This window comes from Grampus griseus (assembly GCF_964374135.1).
Source record: "Grampus griseus genome assembly, chromosome: 2".
NCBI lineage: Eukaryota > Metazoa > Chordata > Mammalia > Artiodactyla > Delphinidae > Grampus > Grampus griseus.
Genome location: NC_139018.1, coordinates 120,148,843 through 120,167,203, shown reverse-complemented (window position 1 = coordinate 120,167,203; position 18,361 = coordinate 120,148,843). Strand labels below are relative to the sequence as shown.

The following is an 18,361-nucleotide window of genomic DNA, read 5'->3' as shown; positions in this document are numbered from 1 at the left end:
TCCTTTCACAGAGTCCATACTGAGCCCCTAGGCTCCCGACCCCCAGCTTAGGGGAAAGTGTGTGTTTTGACAGTGCGTGCATGTGTGTGCACATGTGTGCATGCATTCTGGTCCTCCCACCAGCTCCCCTGCCTGGCCCCCGTCCCCATCCCAGGGAGAAGACCATACTGTGTCAGATCCATCACTAACCTCTAGCTGTTTCCTGAAATGCAAACACCATGAGAAAGCTGCTTGTTACAATAAAGCCTTTTCCCTTTAAATCTCTGAGTATTAAATTCTGACTGAGGAACAGTTAGTAACTTCTTAATCATCTCTCACTAAATTCCTCGGGCAAAAAAACTTTTAGATCACATGCTCTCAATGTCTGACATATTATTCATGTTACAGAAATCTGGTCAATAAGGCAGGCAAAACTACCTCGAGACAATGATTAACTGGGGTTCATTTCCTTTAAAAACAAAAAAATCTAGCAACCACTAAAAGCACCTCAAATTCAATCCCCAAGCAGCTGTGAAAGGCTGTTGGGGGCACATGGCTCCACGGCACGTGCTATGATCAAGGAGGTGGAAAAGCCCCCAGAGGCCCTTCCCTCAGGGAGCTGAGACCCATGAGACAGGGCAGGATTAAAAGTAGAACAGCACAATCAGCAGCGATCCACAAAACCTCCGTGTTTCCCATTTGATATCTTTTAAACAGAGACTGAACTGAGATTTGATCTTGTTCAGTCCTAATTAGATGTAGAATCACAAACTAGTCTCTTCATTGCCCCAGTCCTGGTTAGTCAGGTAAAGTTGGTCTAAATCTGCCCCATCCAAACACAGTAGCCGCTAGCCACACATGGCTCATGAGCACGTGAAACACGGCTACTACCACACGATGAAATATTATAGACACATTGGGTTAAACAAAATATATTTATTAAAATTAATTTCACCTGTTTAATGTGGGTATCTGAAAACTCTAAAGTATATAACTGGCGAGACTTCCCTGGTGGCGCAGTGGTTAAGAATCCTCCTGCCAGTGCAGGGGACACAGGTTTGAGCCCTGGTCCGGGAAGATCCCACATGTCGCGGAGCAACTAAGCCTGCGAGCCACAACTACTGAGCCCACGTGCCACAATTACTGAGCCTGCGTGCCACAACTACTGAAGCCCGTGCACCCTAGAGCCCGTGCTCTGCAACAAGAGAAGCTTGCGCACCGCAATGAAGAGTAGCCCCCGCTCACCGAAACTAGAGAAAGTCCACACGCAGCAACGAAGACCCAACGCAGCCAAAAATAAATAAATAAATTTATTTTTTTTAAAAAAGTACATAACTGATTCACACTGTCTTTATTGAACAGTGCTGGTCTAGATCATGACAGCAAACAAATTCCATTTTGAGAGCCAAGGTTGGTGGGAGATCTGGCTTGGTGGGAAACGGCCTTGGGGATGACCAAGGGCATGGGGTTCTTGAGAGTGTGGGGCAGCCAACACTATTCACCTCCCAAAGGACTTTATGACTCAAATAACTTTCTTCTTTAACTAGGTACCTCCATATCTCCAACCACCCCATGCTCTGTTAATGTCCATGGAGATGCCAACATTATTTGGGGATCCCAAAGAATGGGTCTGGCTGGTCTGGCTGATGGCTCACAGTTTCAGTGTCTTTACTGCCCCCTCCCAAAGGAAGGCAAGGACCCTCGAGTGATCTGGCTTCACAGACAGCACCTCAAGGAGTCCATCACCAGGGCTCGCTCCACTGAGCTGCAGCCCAGCTGGTGACAAATGAGCCAGTCAGTGCTGAAGCTTATCACCACCACCAGCATAACCCGGAGAGAATCAATATCTGCCCCACCCTACCCCAAATCACCATTTTAAATGCTTTAGTCCCAAATTCTGAAAAGCCAGACAGACATTCCAATCATATTGGAAGGAGCAAAGACGAGGCAAAGTTTCACAGCTCAGTAGACAGTAAGAGCCGATGCCAGGCAGGCATCCAACAGGTCAGTGTCCGTATCTACTGTCTGAAGTCTCACTGGGACCATATCCTGAGTCTCCCATGACACCATTCTCTCCAACTCCTACTCATCCTTCAAAACCCAAATAAGGTTTCCCTGACCTGCATGCTCTTTCCATCCTCGGAATGGGGAACTCACAGCACCATGTAGCCCAGGACAGCTTCCCACGGCAGTGTGCTTCACTAGTCTAAGTTCCTTCAAGACAAAGGCAAAACCTGCTGACCTCAATACGGCCCAAGATGCGTAGCACAGTGACTGGAATGCAGTTAAGCATTCATATATCTGACTCATTCTTTCCTATGTTCAGCTACTGCTACTGCCTCAAAACTGCTAAAATTATAGTTCAAATATGGCACCAAATCCCAACATGAGAGACCACACCAAACATCTTGGAAAGCCATTCTGGTTGTCCCCTACACAGCTGCATGAATGTCCTGGGGAGCTGGGGGCAGACAAGGACTGGGTGGGCACAGTCCTGATATGACAGACATCTGCTGCATTTAGGCACCATGACGTGAGGTGCCAGTTCAGAGAATGGAAACCAGGCCATGCCTCATCCAGCCTGAGGTGGAAATCAGTCCCTGAAAGCTGGCTGAGAAGAACCATGCGATACTCCAGCTGTTCCCACAAGCCTTTGCACCCAGACCTCTAGTAGCCCAAAACAGTCCACTCTTGGGGAGATGGGTCCCAGACACCTGTCCCTTCTCTTGGGCCCCAGGGACTTCCCTCTCTCCAACACCAGCTCTTTCCTTGGTGCTCAGAAAAGTCCCACAGTAAAGTTAATTCATCTCAACACACATTTATTTATTAAGGGCCCACTCTTGCAGGCAAGTGCATTACTGGGGATGGGGGCTGGAGCCACAATCTTGCAGCACACACAGAGAGTCAGGCCTCATCTCCTAACTACATTCTCACTATACCACCAACTGACCCAAGCACTCTTATTCCCCAGCCCTTTGGTAAAGAATCTCCATCTAAAAAGACTCAGCACATTTTAGAAGCTATAATAATGCTCATTTCCTTTAACCAAAAACTCCATTCCTGGGAATCTATCTAAAGTAATCCAAAAGAAGAAAAAGGAGGAACACCATATACATAGAAATGTTTGTTCATTCACTTGGCAAATATTTATTAAGAGCCTGACTTAGGCCAATGCAGCAGTCAACACTAGGGGTACAGAACTGGGTAAGACCTGGTCAATTTTCGGCTCTCAGACCCTCCCAGTGAGCAAACGTTTCCTTTATACCAGCAACAGACAGTTAGAAACATGTTCACAATTACAAACAAAACACAAAATGCATAGGTATACATTTAAGAAATCTGTATGCATTATAGAAACAAAAAAAATCCAGCCAAAATTCTAAAAAGTTCTTCAAAGCATGGCAATGAAATTATAAAATTCATCTGAAGTTTAACCTTTGAGAATTCTGAAAAAGTAAATGAGGCATGAGGCTTTGCCCTACCAAATAAGTAAGCATATTATAAAGCCACAATAATTAAACCAGCACTCTACTACCAGAGGATCAAAATACAGGGCTAAATAGATATAAAATACTTATGTGGCATTTCAAATCAAATCAGTGGGAAAACTATTAATTATTAAACAATGACATTAGGACAACTGGCTAAAAATATGGAAAGAAATAAAAGTATTATGAATTACGACCTAGGTGTGAAACCTAGGTCACAATATAAAAGAAAATAAATTCAAAATTGATTCAAGATTTGAATGCAAGATAAAAACCATTTAAATTAGTAGAAGATGCCTATGTAAATTAAAATTAAGTTTCTGTCTCTTTCTGCATCTTGTAACAACAGTTGCGTAGATTTCTGCCAAATTTTAAAGGTACACAAGGGATGATCTGACTTTACATCCAACCGTCAGCATAGCAGCACTTCACACGGAAGGTCTGTGCAGAGATCTCCTGAACAGTTCACACTGAAGTACAATCAACGGCCACGACGAATGCCCTGTGACAACAAATGCCCTGTGCGTCCTGACTCTGTGGACAAGGAAAACCAAAGCTCTTTCAGGACTGAGCCCCAGATTGAAGGCTCAAAGGGCAGATCTCCAGACTGCAAGCCACAGAGCTGCTTCTCACACGGGCAACCCTAGGGGGCTGACTCCAGGCTGAGGAGGGGCAGGGAGGCACTGATTTTCACTGCATTGATTATTTACCCTAGCAACACGGAAAAAAGTCTCCGCTGTAACATTTCTGTTCTCTTGGAATGTAAAAGCCTGTCTAAACCCAAAAAGAAAGACAGCAGAGAAAAACATCTGGATGTGTGTCCAAAACCACCATACAAAATTAAAAGGCAAACTGAGAAAAAGAACAAACAAATTCTAAGTCACTAAACATAGTGTGGAGTTCCACAGCTTTGCAGAGGCACCTCACTCTGCCAGCACTTAAGGAGCTCCTGTTTGCCTGGGAGCTCCCATTCAGCTTTAAAAAAATAAACAAAAACAAAACCCAACAACATATTTTACACTTTTATTTCAATAATAATAATAACCCATGTTTGCTGTGGAAAATCTGAAAAATCCAGAAAAAGAAGAAAATAAAATGAATATAACCACATCCCCAGTAATAACTTCAATCAGCACTTTGGAGTACATCCTTTCAGATACTTTTCTATCCATAAATACATGTAGCAATTTTCTTTACAAAGATGGAATAAAATTATATAGACTATTTCATAATGTATACGTGCATATTAGTAATAATATTAGATACCATTAAGTAAACAATTACTATGTGCCAGACATTGTGCTAAACACTTTATACACGCTATCATTTAGAGCTCATAACAATCTCGCAAGATAGTATCATCTACTTTCCCAAAGTATTACCTACTTGGACTCAGGAGCCTAACTGAGTTCAAATTCCAGCTCTGCCATTTGCTAGCTGTATTAGGCAAGTTACTTAATGTGTCTCGGACTTCTCATTGGCAAAATGTGAATAACAGGAACCTACTTCATGTGATGTTGTTATGAGGATTAAATGAGTTAACGCGTGTTAAGCTCAAAACAGTGCCTGGCACACTCGTTAGGCGTCAACCATCCATATTATCATGATCACCCAAGATCTCACAGCCAGTCGGCACATCAAAATTCAAACCTGGGTCTGTGTTCCTTGCTATTAATGGGAAGACGGAGAAGTGCACGTCCAAGACAAAATCCATCCCCTCAGCATGTCAGCAGGAATCAGAAGTTCCTCTATGGTCTTTCTCAGATACTGAAATGTTGGTGACTCCAACCAACAGCCAAGTTCAATTTAAAGTGTATTGGCTTCATGAGCAAGGACAACTCCCACATCAGAGGCTGGTCTTTTTTTTTTTTTTTTTTTTTTTTTGCGGTACGCAGGCCTCTCACTTTTGTGGCCTCTCCCGTCGCGGAGCACAGGCTCCGGACGCGCAGGCTCAGCGGCCATGGCTCACGGGCCCAGCTGCTCCGCGGCATGTGGGATCTTCCCGGACCAGGGCACGAACCCGTGTCCCCTGCATCGGCAGGCAGACTCTCAACCACTGTGCCACCAGGGAAGCCCGAGGCTGGTCTTTTTGACAGTACAGAAGTTCCTCAGGACATCGAAGGGGGCTCAGCACAGCTTCACTGGGTTGGAGAGAGTATGACCATCAATCGGCTATAAGGTGCTCCCACTGGATGCTCTGAGCCACAATTCTTCTCTAAAGACATTTCTTTAAAAATAGACTGCAGTGAGCAATAATAAGACCACACATAAAAAATGTAGAGAAGAGAGGAACTGTCCTCCAGCATAATAGGATCACCAGGTCTCCAAGTCCAAAGAATCCCTTTGTCAGTCTCTCAGATTCCTGCTCCCTGACACTGCCCTGGTTCATCAACCTCAGGCCTCTGCAAGAGCGTCCTAACTGGTCTTGCTGTCCTCAGTCGCCCCTCCGCAAACCCCCTTCTTACACATAGCCACCTAAGCCATATTTATTCCATGCTTAAAACTCTCTGGTTTGGCATGGTCACCTGGCCTACACTGCCCCACACTCCACAGGACCATAGCCTTTTGCCCACACAACAGGCACACAGAAGCCAGCTCAGCTTCAACGACCCCTCCTCCTACTGCACTAATTAAACCCATTTGCAAACGCCTACTCACCCCTCAAGACCCAGTTCAAACACCCCATCTATGAGGCCATCCGACGTCCCTTACAGAACCAATCATGCTATATGGTGATGACAGAGCACTTCAGTCACCCACTTAGGGTATGAACTCTGGGCTCCTCCCCAAAGTGTCAGTGCCTACCATGTTTATAAGTCAGAAGAACAGAATAACCAACGGTCACGAGACAGCCACGAGAAGAGAACAGAGATGGGCTAAGTTTGCACACGTCATAGAAAGCAATTTAAACTGCATGCATAGTTTGACTCAGTCATAACTTAAAAGGATGCAATGCCTGCTCATAATGAAGGAATTTTCGTTTCTTAAATCTAAAGAAGGATATCTGAGGGATTCCCTGGCAGTTCAGTGGTTAAGACTCGGTGCTTTCACTGCTGTAGCCTGGGTTCAATTCCTGGTCAGGGAACTAAGACACCACAAGTCCCAAGGCGTGGCCAAACAAAGAAAGAAAGAAGTATATCTGGATTCCCAAGGTAATTCTTCCATAAGCAATAAAAAGCACAGGAACATTGTAAACAGCCTGATAATACAAAACAAAACTCAGATGAAAAACAGACTACAACCCCATATCTGATAAATAACTTTAGGTTCCAAATATTCTTCTGAACATTTCAAAACCATGGGGCTGGAAACAATCTCACGGGATCTGGCCCAGTACCAATGAAAAGAAAAGTAATTTTTCCTTGGGAAAGTTTTGAAATCTTCTGTTTCAGCCCAGTGACTGATGCTGAGAAGGGAAATAATACTGGATCTCCTGGCTCCTGGGAAAATGGAGTGCAATTGTACAGACCTCCGTTCCTCTAACACGATAAGTTCTTATTTTTTTGTCTTTTTAAATGGCTACCCTGAAGTCAGCATTTGCACATAACTTATTTTGCAAAATAATTACATGAATTCTAATCTAAATCCTTTTCAAAGGCTGAGCAAGAACCCAGACCTCCCCCGCCACCACTTTCCCTGGACAGTTGGCAGTGGGGGGCAGCCTCTCCTCGGGAAGGTGCCCCACGTCTCACCCATTCTGGGAGGTAGCGGTCTGAGGAGTTTTGCCATCTCTGATACTCAAGCATCTTCTTTTAAAAACCAAACACCTTGAGAGATCAGCCACTCCTTAAACCCATCTCTAACAATTTAACGAAGATTACAGACTAGGAGAAGACTACAAACAGAACAAAGACAAGCAAATGCGTGTTCTAGAAAAGAGGACAATAAAGATAACTGGGCTTGTGAGGGGCCTGGCCCAGACGACAGATTTCACCAAGGCGAGGGCAAGGACAAAGACACTCTCTGGGCCTGCTCTTCCCGGCAGGAAGTGTGGAAGCCTGTCAAAACGCTTTCTGTTTCAGAGGGAAGGGGAGCACGCGGCCTCCGAGTGACCACAGGGCTACATTCCTATGGCTGCCTATCAGCTCTGCCATTGCACAATAAGAGAGCGCCAGGGTTTTATGAGCTCAGGATAAATAAAAACTCCTGCAGCCACAGCCAGCAGACTGGTGGAGAGCCCCACGCCATCTCTGTCTGCGATGGTTTCCACACACCATGCAACACTGCAATGTTCTGGCTTGATGGTTTTTAACTTAAAAGTAGGACACAGGAATGACTGACTTAATATGAAGTTTTATGAACTGGGGTTTGGGAGGGGCAGATTCCCAGGCACCGCCCATCAGAGATTAGGAGGAACACGGGAGCCTGAACCAGAAATCTGCCTAACCTTTTAGTGAGTTTACAAGAGTGTTTGGGAAGCATGTTGATTTCTAACAGTCTTTTAAGATACCTGGTACCTTAAAGAAAGTGCCAGATGGTTCTCCTATATCAATCGGTTACTCCCCCCTCTCTGGGTGAAAAGCTGGGGGCTCTAAAAGTCCTTATCAGTTGTTTGGTGGTGGTAATCATTAAAACTCACCCTCCCAGAATCACCCTAAGGATGGCAAGCGAACACTATCGCCCTCCAGGAGCTTCCCTCTGAATGGCCCTGGAGGAACACTGAAATGTGGTGCTGTGCCAGTGACTGAGCGATCAGCTCAGGAGACAGAAACTTCAGGGCCATTGGGAGGAGGGAGTCACAGGCCCCAAACCATTGCTCTGGAGCACAGAAACTCAGAATGCAAAGAAGGTAGCAGATATAAACCACAGAGTGTCAACCTAAGGATAAATGGCTCACACTTCACTGGTCTCCACCCACGCAGTTTAGTTATTTCTAGTCTGCTTAGAAAACCATCCTCAAATAGGGCCAGTCTTTACTTCACAGTCAAAGAGAGCAGTACTTCATGATCTGGCGGAGAGTGGTGTTTCTCAGAGAGGACCATAAAGGTCTGCAGCAGAAGGGTCGGCACAATGGATAAAGATGCAGATTCCTGAGGTCCACCCTGGCCTACCAACCGAATCAGAATCTCTAGGGGGGAACCCCACAACCTGCATGTTAACAGGATCCCAGGAGGCTCCTTCCCCACACCAATCTGAGAACCACAATTCTCAAGGAGATGCTTCCCTTTAAAGGACAGAAATGAAAGATAGCCTTATCATCATGTTACCTCTGGGATAGTATATGTGAGAGAGCTGTGTAAACTGTGACGCTTAAAAAGCTGGTTCACTTCTTTTTTAAAATTTATTTATTTAATTTATTTATTTTTGGCTGCGTTGGGTCTCCGTTGCTGCGTGCGGGCTTTTCTCTAGTTGTGGCAAGCGGGGGCTACTCTTCGTTGTGGTACGTGGGCTTCTCATTGCGGTGGCTTCTCTTGTTGCAGAGCATAGGCTCTAGGCACATGGGCTTCAGCAGTTGTGGCTCACAGGCTCTAGAGCACAGGCTCAGTAGTTGTGGAGCACGGGCTTAGTTGCTCTGCGGCACACGGGATCTTCCAGGACCAGGGCTCGAACCCGTGTCCCCTGCACTGGTAGGCGGATTCTTAACCACTGCGCCACCAGGGAAGCCCCAAAACTGGTTCACTTCTGAAGCTAGAGGGCATGGCTTACAGAGCAGCAAGAGAAATCATACCAAGGGTCAGTTTTCCTCTGCACACCTCCAAAGAGAAGGCTCCTGAACAGGGATGTGCAGGTCTAGTCCCTGCCAGGGAAACACCACTAATGTCTATAATCAATCAACCCCCACTGGAAGCTTATCATCTATACTGTTAATTTCCAATCTTCATGTGACTTGAACATCTTACATCTATGCTGCAGCACCGAAGAGGTAAATGTACAATTTCAGAATCTGTGTACAACAACTAAAAACAGAATAAGCCTAATTTCCTACTAAGGGAGTAGAATGGCAAATAGCATCAAACTGCTGGGTTTAAAATGGCTAAATATCACTCAGGTGTCTGGGGGAGGTTTTAGTGCCAGAGCTGCTGCTAACTAGCTGTGGGACTCTGTTTCTCACTCTATCACACAAGGGGCAGGGCGGGCTCATCTGAGGGTCTCGTCAGTTCTGACTCAGGGATAATGACCCTTGGAACAAAAACACCAAATGACTTCCTCCACCTCACAGAGCCACTTGATGACAATGCCCTAATGAAACCCCAGAACAGGACAGCTCCGAGAGGCCAGAGGCAACACCTGACTCCCGCTAGATGTCCATCACGGCCTTGCCCAACCAAGACTGTTACGTGAATGGCTGGCTGGCTACATCAAATTTCCAAGCACAGTCTCCCCTGGACATCACAGAGCTGGAAAGGGAAACGAAAACTGGGCTCGCTGCCTAGGAATAATTCCTATAATCCAAGATCAACATCTCTGATAACATTGGCCTGTCCGCCTCCAGTCCACCGCCAGGCCTGCCAGGCCTGCCATCCGATGCCCAGACAAGTTCTCACCTGAGGGCAGACCGCTCAAAGGACGTCTGCTCTTTCCAGGACGGCTGGCCCTGGAAAGGGCCAGAGAGGAGGCCAAAGGATCTCAGCTCCTGAATGCCCCCTTCTCCCCCAGATTCCAGTTTTCCCACACAATCCGTCAGAAGAAGTTAAGCACTGGCCAAGCATGCAAACTCATGAAAAGATGCTGATTCCCATCAGACTGGGAACACTTCTTGTTGATCCAAAAGGAACTAAACCTTTGAACAGCTATACAATTATACCAAAACCTAACCAACTCCCCAGCCCATTTCTCCAGGGAGCTCTTCCTGGTGATCAGTCACACAGATCTCCCCAATTCCACAATGCCCATAGAAATTATTGTACAAACCACAGATTTCTGGCCGTGGGTGATATCCAAATCAGTACTTTACATTCAGGATTCTCTGCCTCACTCTTTATTTACTATGGAAAGATGCCAGACCCCCCTCAGGATCAAAAAACTTGCAGACATTTGATATTTACTCCCAACTCTGAATACTACAGACAAAAATGGTTTCTCTCCAAAGTTTTTTCTCAAAGCTATCAGGTGCTAATCTATTTTTAAAGTCTTAACACTGTAGTTTCTGAAATGAATGGAAAACTTTCACTGCTGTATATGCAGAAAAAGCATAATGCTTACAACATGGTGGATGCGCAAAACTATTTGCTAAAGGAAGAAATGGACACTGCAAATCTCCTTCTGACCATGCGACAAGGGCATACCACACACCCACCCCAAGAGGGCATGAGGGTAAGAAGTATTCATTCGGCTACCCGGTATATACAGAGCATATAATCCGTGCCTGACACTCTGCTCAGCATTAAGGCTGAAGCGGTGAACCAGGGACAAAACTCTGCCCTCCGGGAGTTGGGCTCTAGTAGGACACGGCATCAGATGCTCAAACACCAGAACAGGACTAGACCCATTTTAGGGAGCACCACCACCCTGAATCTGTCCATTCGGGGTTTCCTGTGCGGCTTGGTGAGCTACTGTTCATTGCGTGATCATGACACCTGCAGCCTCTCCGGGGACCACCTCGGCCTCCCGCCCCTGAAGGCCTCGCACATCCACGCACCCGGCACATTCACTTCACCGAGTTCCCAGGAAGAATATTTAGCAGGACGCTGGTTAGAAGCATCACTACTTTCTAATTCACCATTCCATATTGCATTCACTCTGTGAAAATGAACAAAATCCACTTAGGACTGGGCCTTCCAGGATGTAGCTAAACACCCACTCAAATGTCATTAAGACCCTACTACATAAATCTCTAAAAGAACTGAAAATTCCTAATCAAAACCCCTTCCACTCCACCAACCGGAGAGTCATTTCTACAATAACGGGGTTCTTTTCTTTCTTTGGAAGGAGGGTTATTATCTATATTTTGTTCTGCCCAGAGATGGGAAGGCTGATGATGGATGCAGGCACCTGAACAAGGAGAGCCGTCCACCCCTCAGAAGCCTCAGTGAAATGCGAGAGCTGTATTCACATCTCAACCCTGAATGCACATGACCCCTCCCTCCATTTCTCAAGCAACGGTTTCCTCCAAAGGGGAAGGAAACTGGTAACACGCATATGAGCAAAGCAAGTGGGACATGAGAGAAGTCAGGGAAGGTGGCCATGAGGAATGCTTTGGGAAAGGCAGTCCCCGAGAGGGGTGGGGCAGGCTGTAGCCACACAGCCCCCGAGCCAGCAACCCCTGCTCAGAAACAATGGTTCTTAAGAGGCAATGGACCACGAGATCTTCAACTCTGCATTTATCAACTTTAAAACCTGTTTTCCAGTGGGTAACATATTAATATTTCAACTCTTAAAACATAAGACAAGACAATTCTCCAACATAATTAGATGAAAATACTGGATATAACCCAACCATCAGTTTGGGAGGAAAAAAAAAACGCCAACTATTTGTTAAGCCCTGCTGAAAATTCTTTGATGATTCCTACACCTCGGGCCCCAAGGCCCTCCCCTCCACCCCAGCTGCCATCGGGCATTCCTTGAGTCCCCTACACACCTAAGGGGCTCCGCTCCTGCCACTTCCTCTCCCTAGAACACTCTACTCCCCTCTCCATTTCTCCAGTCAACACCAATGTGCCCTTCATGCCTCAGCTCAAATGTCATTTCCTCAGGAAGTCTTCCCTAGCCCTCCTCCTTCCAATCTAAATTAGGACCCCCTATTATACATGCATCCCATCTCTTTCCTTTTAAACTTCACAGCACTGGTTGGTGTTCGTTTTGTTTTTATTAACGTCTGTCTCTGGGCTACACAGAAAGCTCCCCAAGGACAGGAACTGTGTTCACCTTGTTCAGTCTATACCCCCAGTGCCTAAGCACACAGAATGGGTAAGTGACAGAATGAATGAGAAGTGTCCAGGCCTTTCTAAAACACCAGAGCCAGTGAACTACAGCCTGAGGGCCTATCCAGCCTACTGCCTATTTTTACACAGCTACAAGCCAAGAAAGGTCTCTATGTTTTCAGATGGCTGAAAAAAAAAACCCAAAAGAACAGTATTTTGTGGCGTGTGAAAATTACATGAAATTCAAATTCCAGAATCCATAAACAAAAATTATGGGAACACAGCTACACTCATTCTACAGTTGTTTCTGTACTATAACAGCAGAGCAGAGTAGTCACAGAGATGGCACTGATGGAAGACCTAAAATATTTACTACATGGCCTTTTACATAAAACATTCACCCACTGCTACAACAGTGTCCTCAGAGTCAAGACTGTGGGCATGAAATACAAGAGACCTGAAAATGAAGGACCGACGGTAATCCGTCTTTTGAACCCCTGATGCCTGTCATATTTACTGGGCATTCCTTGAATGGCAGCCACCTCCATGACATGTGGTGAGAATGTCATTTAATACATTTGAGAATTCTGGCTGATCACTTCTAAAGGGCTGGAGCTCACACCAAAACCAGCGCTTACTGGGTAATGACCTTCTACTCATTCGTTGAACAAACGTCTGCCTGGGCACCTACTTTGTGCAGGTGCTGTTCTGGGAGGGCAAGGATGCAAACAGCAGTGCTTAGAGCCTCATGAGCAGGAAATAGTGTGGAGGTCACACTACCATGAGGCCTGTGTGACAAGACAGTGGGAGACAGAAAGCCACGGCGACATCACACCTGTGAGACCATACCTGCCTTTAAGAAACTTACTCATTGGGAAGCCATGAAAAATCCATGGAAAGTCAGGTCTCGATAAAAGATTTAAATAACATTTCAAGACCCCTGAGCGGACGCCCCAAGGAAGAACAGCTTAGCAGAGCCATTTAGCCAAGAAGGCTGGTTCACCACATCTATTTTGTACTGCACACACTATGATTACCCAAGCTAGCAAATGTTTGTCATTAAGCTGAGAGCAGTTTCAACACCAGAGAATGTGCATCCTTCCCACAAAAGTGCGTTAAGAATAGGGATGCATGGTTGTTCCGTTACGTGCGACTCAGAAACCAACATACACGTCCATTTGTGCACCATATGCCTTCAAGAAAGGGAGGAGAGGGAGCAGAGTGCATCTGCTGACAGTCTGATGATGCTCCTTGCTCCAGGGACCGTGGAGATCTGGCAGAGCAGGGTCATTCAAGCTTTACCCCCAGTCAGTCACATGCTCTCTCTTCCCTAAGTGCCAGCTCACTCCAGAACGGTCTCCTGTGCCTCAGATCCCAGGAAAGCTCAGTGAGAAGCCTCCAGCACCTCTACACACACACACACACACACACACACACACACACACACACACACACACACACACACACACACACACACACACACACACACACAGAGGAAGCATCAGTTTCTGTCTGTTGTAGCAGTTTCCAAATGTCTAGTAACAGGTACCATACATCCTGGTAAAGAATCGGTAGGTAAAAACGTTCCTGGTGCTTTCATTCTGCATGAAAAGGACAGAAATCAAATGCAGTAAGGGAAAAACCACTACATCTTATCTAATCCCAAACCACTGAAATCCAAAGCAAAAAAACAAAAAGGGAGACTTGTCAAAACTGATAATAGAATTAGATACTTGGCATTTTGGACACTCACTGTTCCCAGAGTCTCTACTAGCCAAGAGCATCTAAGTCTATCTTCAAGATCTCAGACAAATCACATCCCCTCTCCGGCCTCCATTCCCTCATCTGTAAAATAAGGTCCACATCACTAAGTTTATGAATAGAAAAGCCTACCAAGAAATTCCAATATCAGCTTTCATTAAGACTCAAGCGGTAAAACATTTTGGAAAACTTCAACAAAACCACAGCTCCTCCAGAGAAGGCAGAAAGTCACTTTAAAATAAGAACCATATGATAATACAATAAGCAAATTGCTTATTTTTTTTTTCTTTTTAACCCGTCAAAAGAAATGGTATCTATAAAATTATATATAACTAGCTGAAGCTTGAGCAGGGTTTAATCCTCACTAGCCTACAATCCCCCTTAGAAATCAGGGTCTGCCCTACCGCTGAGCAGCCCTAAAGGGAAGCATTAAAGCTTATGGGAGTCAGTTCTTAGATCTGAAAGGTGAAAAGGAAGATAAATTGCTAATTTCCACTTTTACCACCATAAAATTTTTACGCCCACAATTCAGAAGGAATTACTGTACAATAAAATTCATCCTTTTTGGGGCTTCCCTGGTGGAGCAGTGGTTAAGAATCCGCCTGCCAATGCAGGGGACACGGGTTCCAGCCCTGGTCTGGGAAGATCCCACATACCACAGAGCAACTAAGCCTATGCGCCACAACTACTGAGCCTGCGCTCTAGAGCCCACAAGCCACGACTACTGAGCCCACACACCACAACTACTGAAGCCCGTGCACCTAGAGCCCGTGCTCCGCGACAAGAGAAGCCACCACAATGTGAAGCCCGCGCACCGCAACAAAGAGTATCCCCCGCTCGCCGCAACTAGAGAAAGCCCCCACGCAACAACGAAGACACAGTGCAGCCAAAAATAAAATAAATAAAATAAATTTTTTAGAAATTAAAAAATTTAAATTAAAATTTAAAAAATCCTTCTTAAAACACACCCCTACTCTGAAACCTTACATTTTGACTGTTCCCTTCCTTTGAAAAGGCTTGCCTGTGTTTCCATTTCCATTGTTTTTATAAAGCAAACCCTTTGTCTCGGGCATGCTGTCTTATTCTGTGACTAATTCAACTTTACATACCAAAATATTCCATAGTCAGTAACCTACATGAAAATCAATTTCTTTTTTTTAAAGAAATATTCTGAACATACAAAAAGACAGACAGAATAATATAACAAACACCACCTAATGCTAGAAATAAAACACTGCAAAGACACTAGAACCCCCCTGAGCACCCATTCCCACTCACGTTCCCCTCTCTTCCCAAGTGGGAACCACCATCCTGAATCCAGGGCTCATCACGCCCACACAGCTCTCCCACTCCCCATGCAGCATATGTGTTTGCATGATCTTCTTAGTCTTTACATGAATGGTACCTCTGTATGCAATCAATCTGTAACTTTGTTTTTCTTTCTCAATTTTATGTTTATGAGAGTCATCCATGTTGACACCTAGAGCTCTCATTCCTTTATGTTCACGGCTGCATAATATTCCATTATATGAATGTACTACCTAATTGGCCAAAGACACCACTTGTTGTTTCATATGGCTGCCATGTAGTGCCTACTCTGTGCCAGCTATTTTCCAGAATTCTCAAAACTAACCAATGAGGAAGGTAAGATTCCCATTAGACTGAAGAGGAAACTGGGACAGAGAGGTGGTATAGTTTGCTCAACACCTGTGAGTGGCAGATTCAGGCCACAAGTTCAAGTCAATCCAAGTCTAAAGCCACACTCCTGACACTGCATCTTGCAGCCCCACTTAGGTAGATACCTCCATCATTCAAAAAATTTTAATGAAAAAACCTGATGGAAGGCTCCAAAGTCATTTGAGAAAATCTGAAACAGGATGCTCTATTTTCTGTTTTAACAAACAATTCCACAGGAAATTCAGCTGTACACAGGGACAGTCCATATATACAGTGAGGACAAGCCTTTCTTTGGCAAAAGTCCCTGTGTACTTGCTCAGATCACTCCCAAGTTTACACCAATGCTTTCTAAGTAAGCCTGAGTTGAACTGCAACTCTGCTTGGCTTCCTTTGGAGAAAAAGGCTGTCTGCACCCACTTAAAGAAGGGATGGAAGAGCCTAAAAGAACACAGTAATCAGACTCTGCCTGAAACAGCAGGAACTGAGCTGACAAAGCTCTAAAAACGACCTGGGGAGCAGCTCCAACTGTTGCTGGCTTCGGAGATCCTGGGAACAGCCCTGTGCTCACAAGGCCAAGGGCGTCAGGCTCAGCCCACTCTGCTCTCCACTTGGCGAGCTTTGCAGAGTTTTCATACAGCCCAGCCCAGCCCTGCTGCTCTGGAGAAAGCCCAGCTTGTAATACGGAAGAGAAGCGAGAGAGAGGAGTGAGGGTGGAGGCTCACAGGAACCAGGCAGGGAAGGAGGCTGGGAGAGAGACCCAACTCCAGGCCAGGGCCCAGACGCCCAGGTGCTGGAAGCAGGAGGGCCCCTAGGAGATAATGGGATGCCCCAAGGACAGGGAAGGCTTCTCAGCACCAGAATCAGGACTTCTGACTCTAGTCTCATGCTTCTACACACTGTGTAGAAAAAAGATTACGGAAGCCTCAAATGGGCAAGGCAGAACTGGTTGAAGCAAACGTTTCCCTCCTCTCCCAGCCAAAATACGGAGCAAGCAAACAGTCTCTGCTACTTACTGTCTGTGTGACCTTAGCTGGAGTGTCTCTGCCCACTGTGGAGGAGACTGCAGTGGATTATCTTTTAAGGGCCCTGCCAACTCTGACTCTCTCGGTCTATAGCCCTGAATGCAGTAACACTTAGGAGAGGTCAGAGTATATTTCTTATAATTCCAACACCCCCACGAAGTAGATACTACTGCTATCCCCCTTTTACAGAAGAGGCAGCTGAAGAGGGTAATAACTTACCCAAGGGCGGGAAGCCTACAGTAATGAATGCCTGGGAGGGTTACACAGGACATCCACAGGACAGGGGTGGGGAGGGGAAGGGAGGTGGACAGAGAAGGGCCCGAGGCAAGGCACAGAGGGAGATAACGGCTCAAGGGACTGAGTAGCCCCCAGCCACTCTGGCCTAAACCCAGGTAAAGGGCTTGAGATGGGGACGGGGACAGAGTCTGAGGAAGAAGTGGGGAAAGAAAGACAGAAGGGCTTTAGAGAAAGGAGGGTATGCAAAAAGTTAGATGGTCAGAGGAGCTAGGCTGAGCTGGGCATCGGGGGCAGCCCCAGAGGCTAGGCAGGGGGAGCAGGGGAAGGGCGTGTGGGCGGGTTCCCGGGAGGCGGGTGCGGGGCTGCGGGGCGCGCTGTCCCACCTTGAGCACCGTGACGGCTCCCGCGCTGTGCACCTGGAAGTGAGCGGGCGTCTCCGCGCCGGGCTCGGCCGCCTCGTCGGGGCCCGTGTAGCTGAAGCAGGCGTCCGCGATGTCCAGGTGGCCGAGGGGCTGCGCGTCCTGCGGGTTCTTGAAATAGTAGAGGTAGCAGCGGCGCGCGTCGAACACGAACCAGCGGCTGCGGTAGCCACGCAGCGGGCCCTTGCCCGACAGCTTCTGCAGGTAGCCGCACAGCCGCGCTGGCTCCCGCCCCGGCCCTGCCCCAGGCTCCGCCGCGGCCCCCGGGGCCGCGCCCTCGCCAGTGCTACCGTCCTCCGCCCGGGCCCCGGGGCCCAGCATCGCCAGCCCACGCTCCAACCGCCAGCGCCGCGGCCCCCAGCGCCTCGGCGCCGCAGCTGAGCCCCCTCCCTTCAACCCCGCCGCTCCGCACGGCTGGCGGGCGCGCAAAGCAGCCTGGGACTTGTAGTCCCGCCCCCTCCCGCCCCCGCCCGCCCCCAGGAGCGCCTGCCCGCACCCGGAGCGGTCCCGCAGGCGCCCCAGAGGCTGGTGCGGAAGAGTCACCCCTGGCCTCTGTTCCTTTGTGTAACCTGGGGCTCGAAACCTCGCGCTGCCGGGCTGAAACATTGTTCTATTTCTTTATGGGAGTGTGGGTACTTGGAACACGCATTTCTCAAAATTCATCAGGGGTTCCCTTAAAACTGTACATTTCACTCTATGTAAATTATACCTCACCAAAAAACTTTATTTTTAAATCTTTGCCCTGCCAGATTCACAGGCTAGTATTACAAAAATGAGAGAGCCTATTGCTTGGCGCTGAGTGGGTGCTCAGTAAATGTTTATAGAATGCGTGAATGAAAGCCAAAGCACTTCCCACCTCTCCAGACCTCAGTTCGTTCACCGATTTCAACAAATATTTACTGAACGCCTTGTATGTGCCAGGTACAGTTCCAGACACTGGAGGACACAGCAGTGAACAAGCCAATCATTTCCCTGCC

At 46.9% G+C, this 18,361-nt stretch overlaps 1 protein-coding gene across 1 annotated transcript in view; it reads right to left on the bottom strand.

The window, feature by feature from the left end:
* TBC1D2B (TBC1 domain family member 2B) overlaps positions 1-17,705 on the bottom strand; it is a gene marked incomplete at its 5' end in the record, with an annotated part of 87,269 nt that extends 69,564 nt beyond the window's left edge. Inside the window, one exon of the mRNA XM_082648390.1 lies at positions 17,349-17,705. Within this exon, the coding sequence (XP_082504516.1) occupies positions 17,349-17,705 (357 nt within the window). The remainder of the gene's footprint in view (positions 1-17,348) is intronic.
* Between the last annotated feature and the right edge of the window lie 656 nt (positions 17,706-18,361).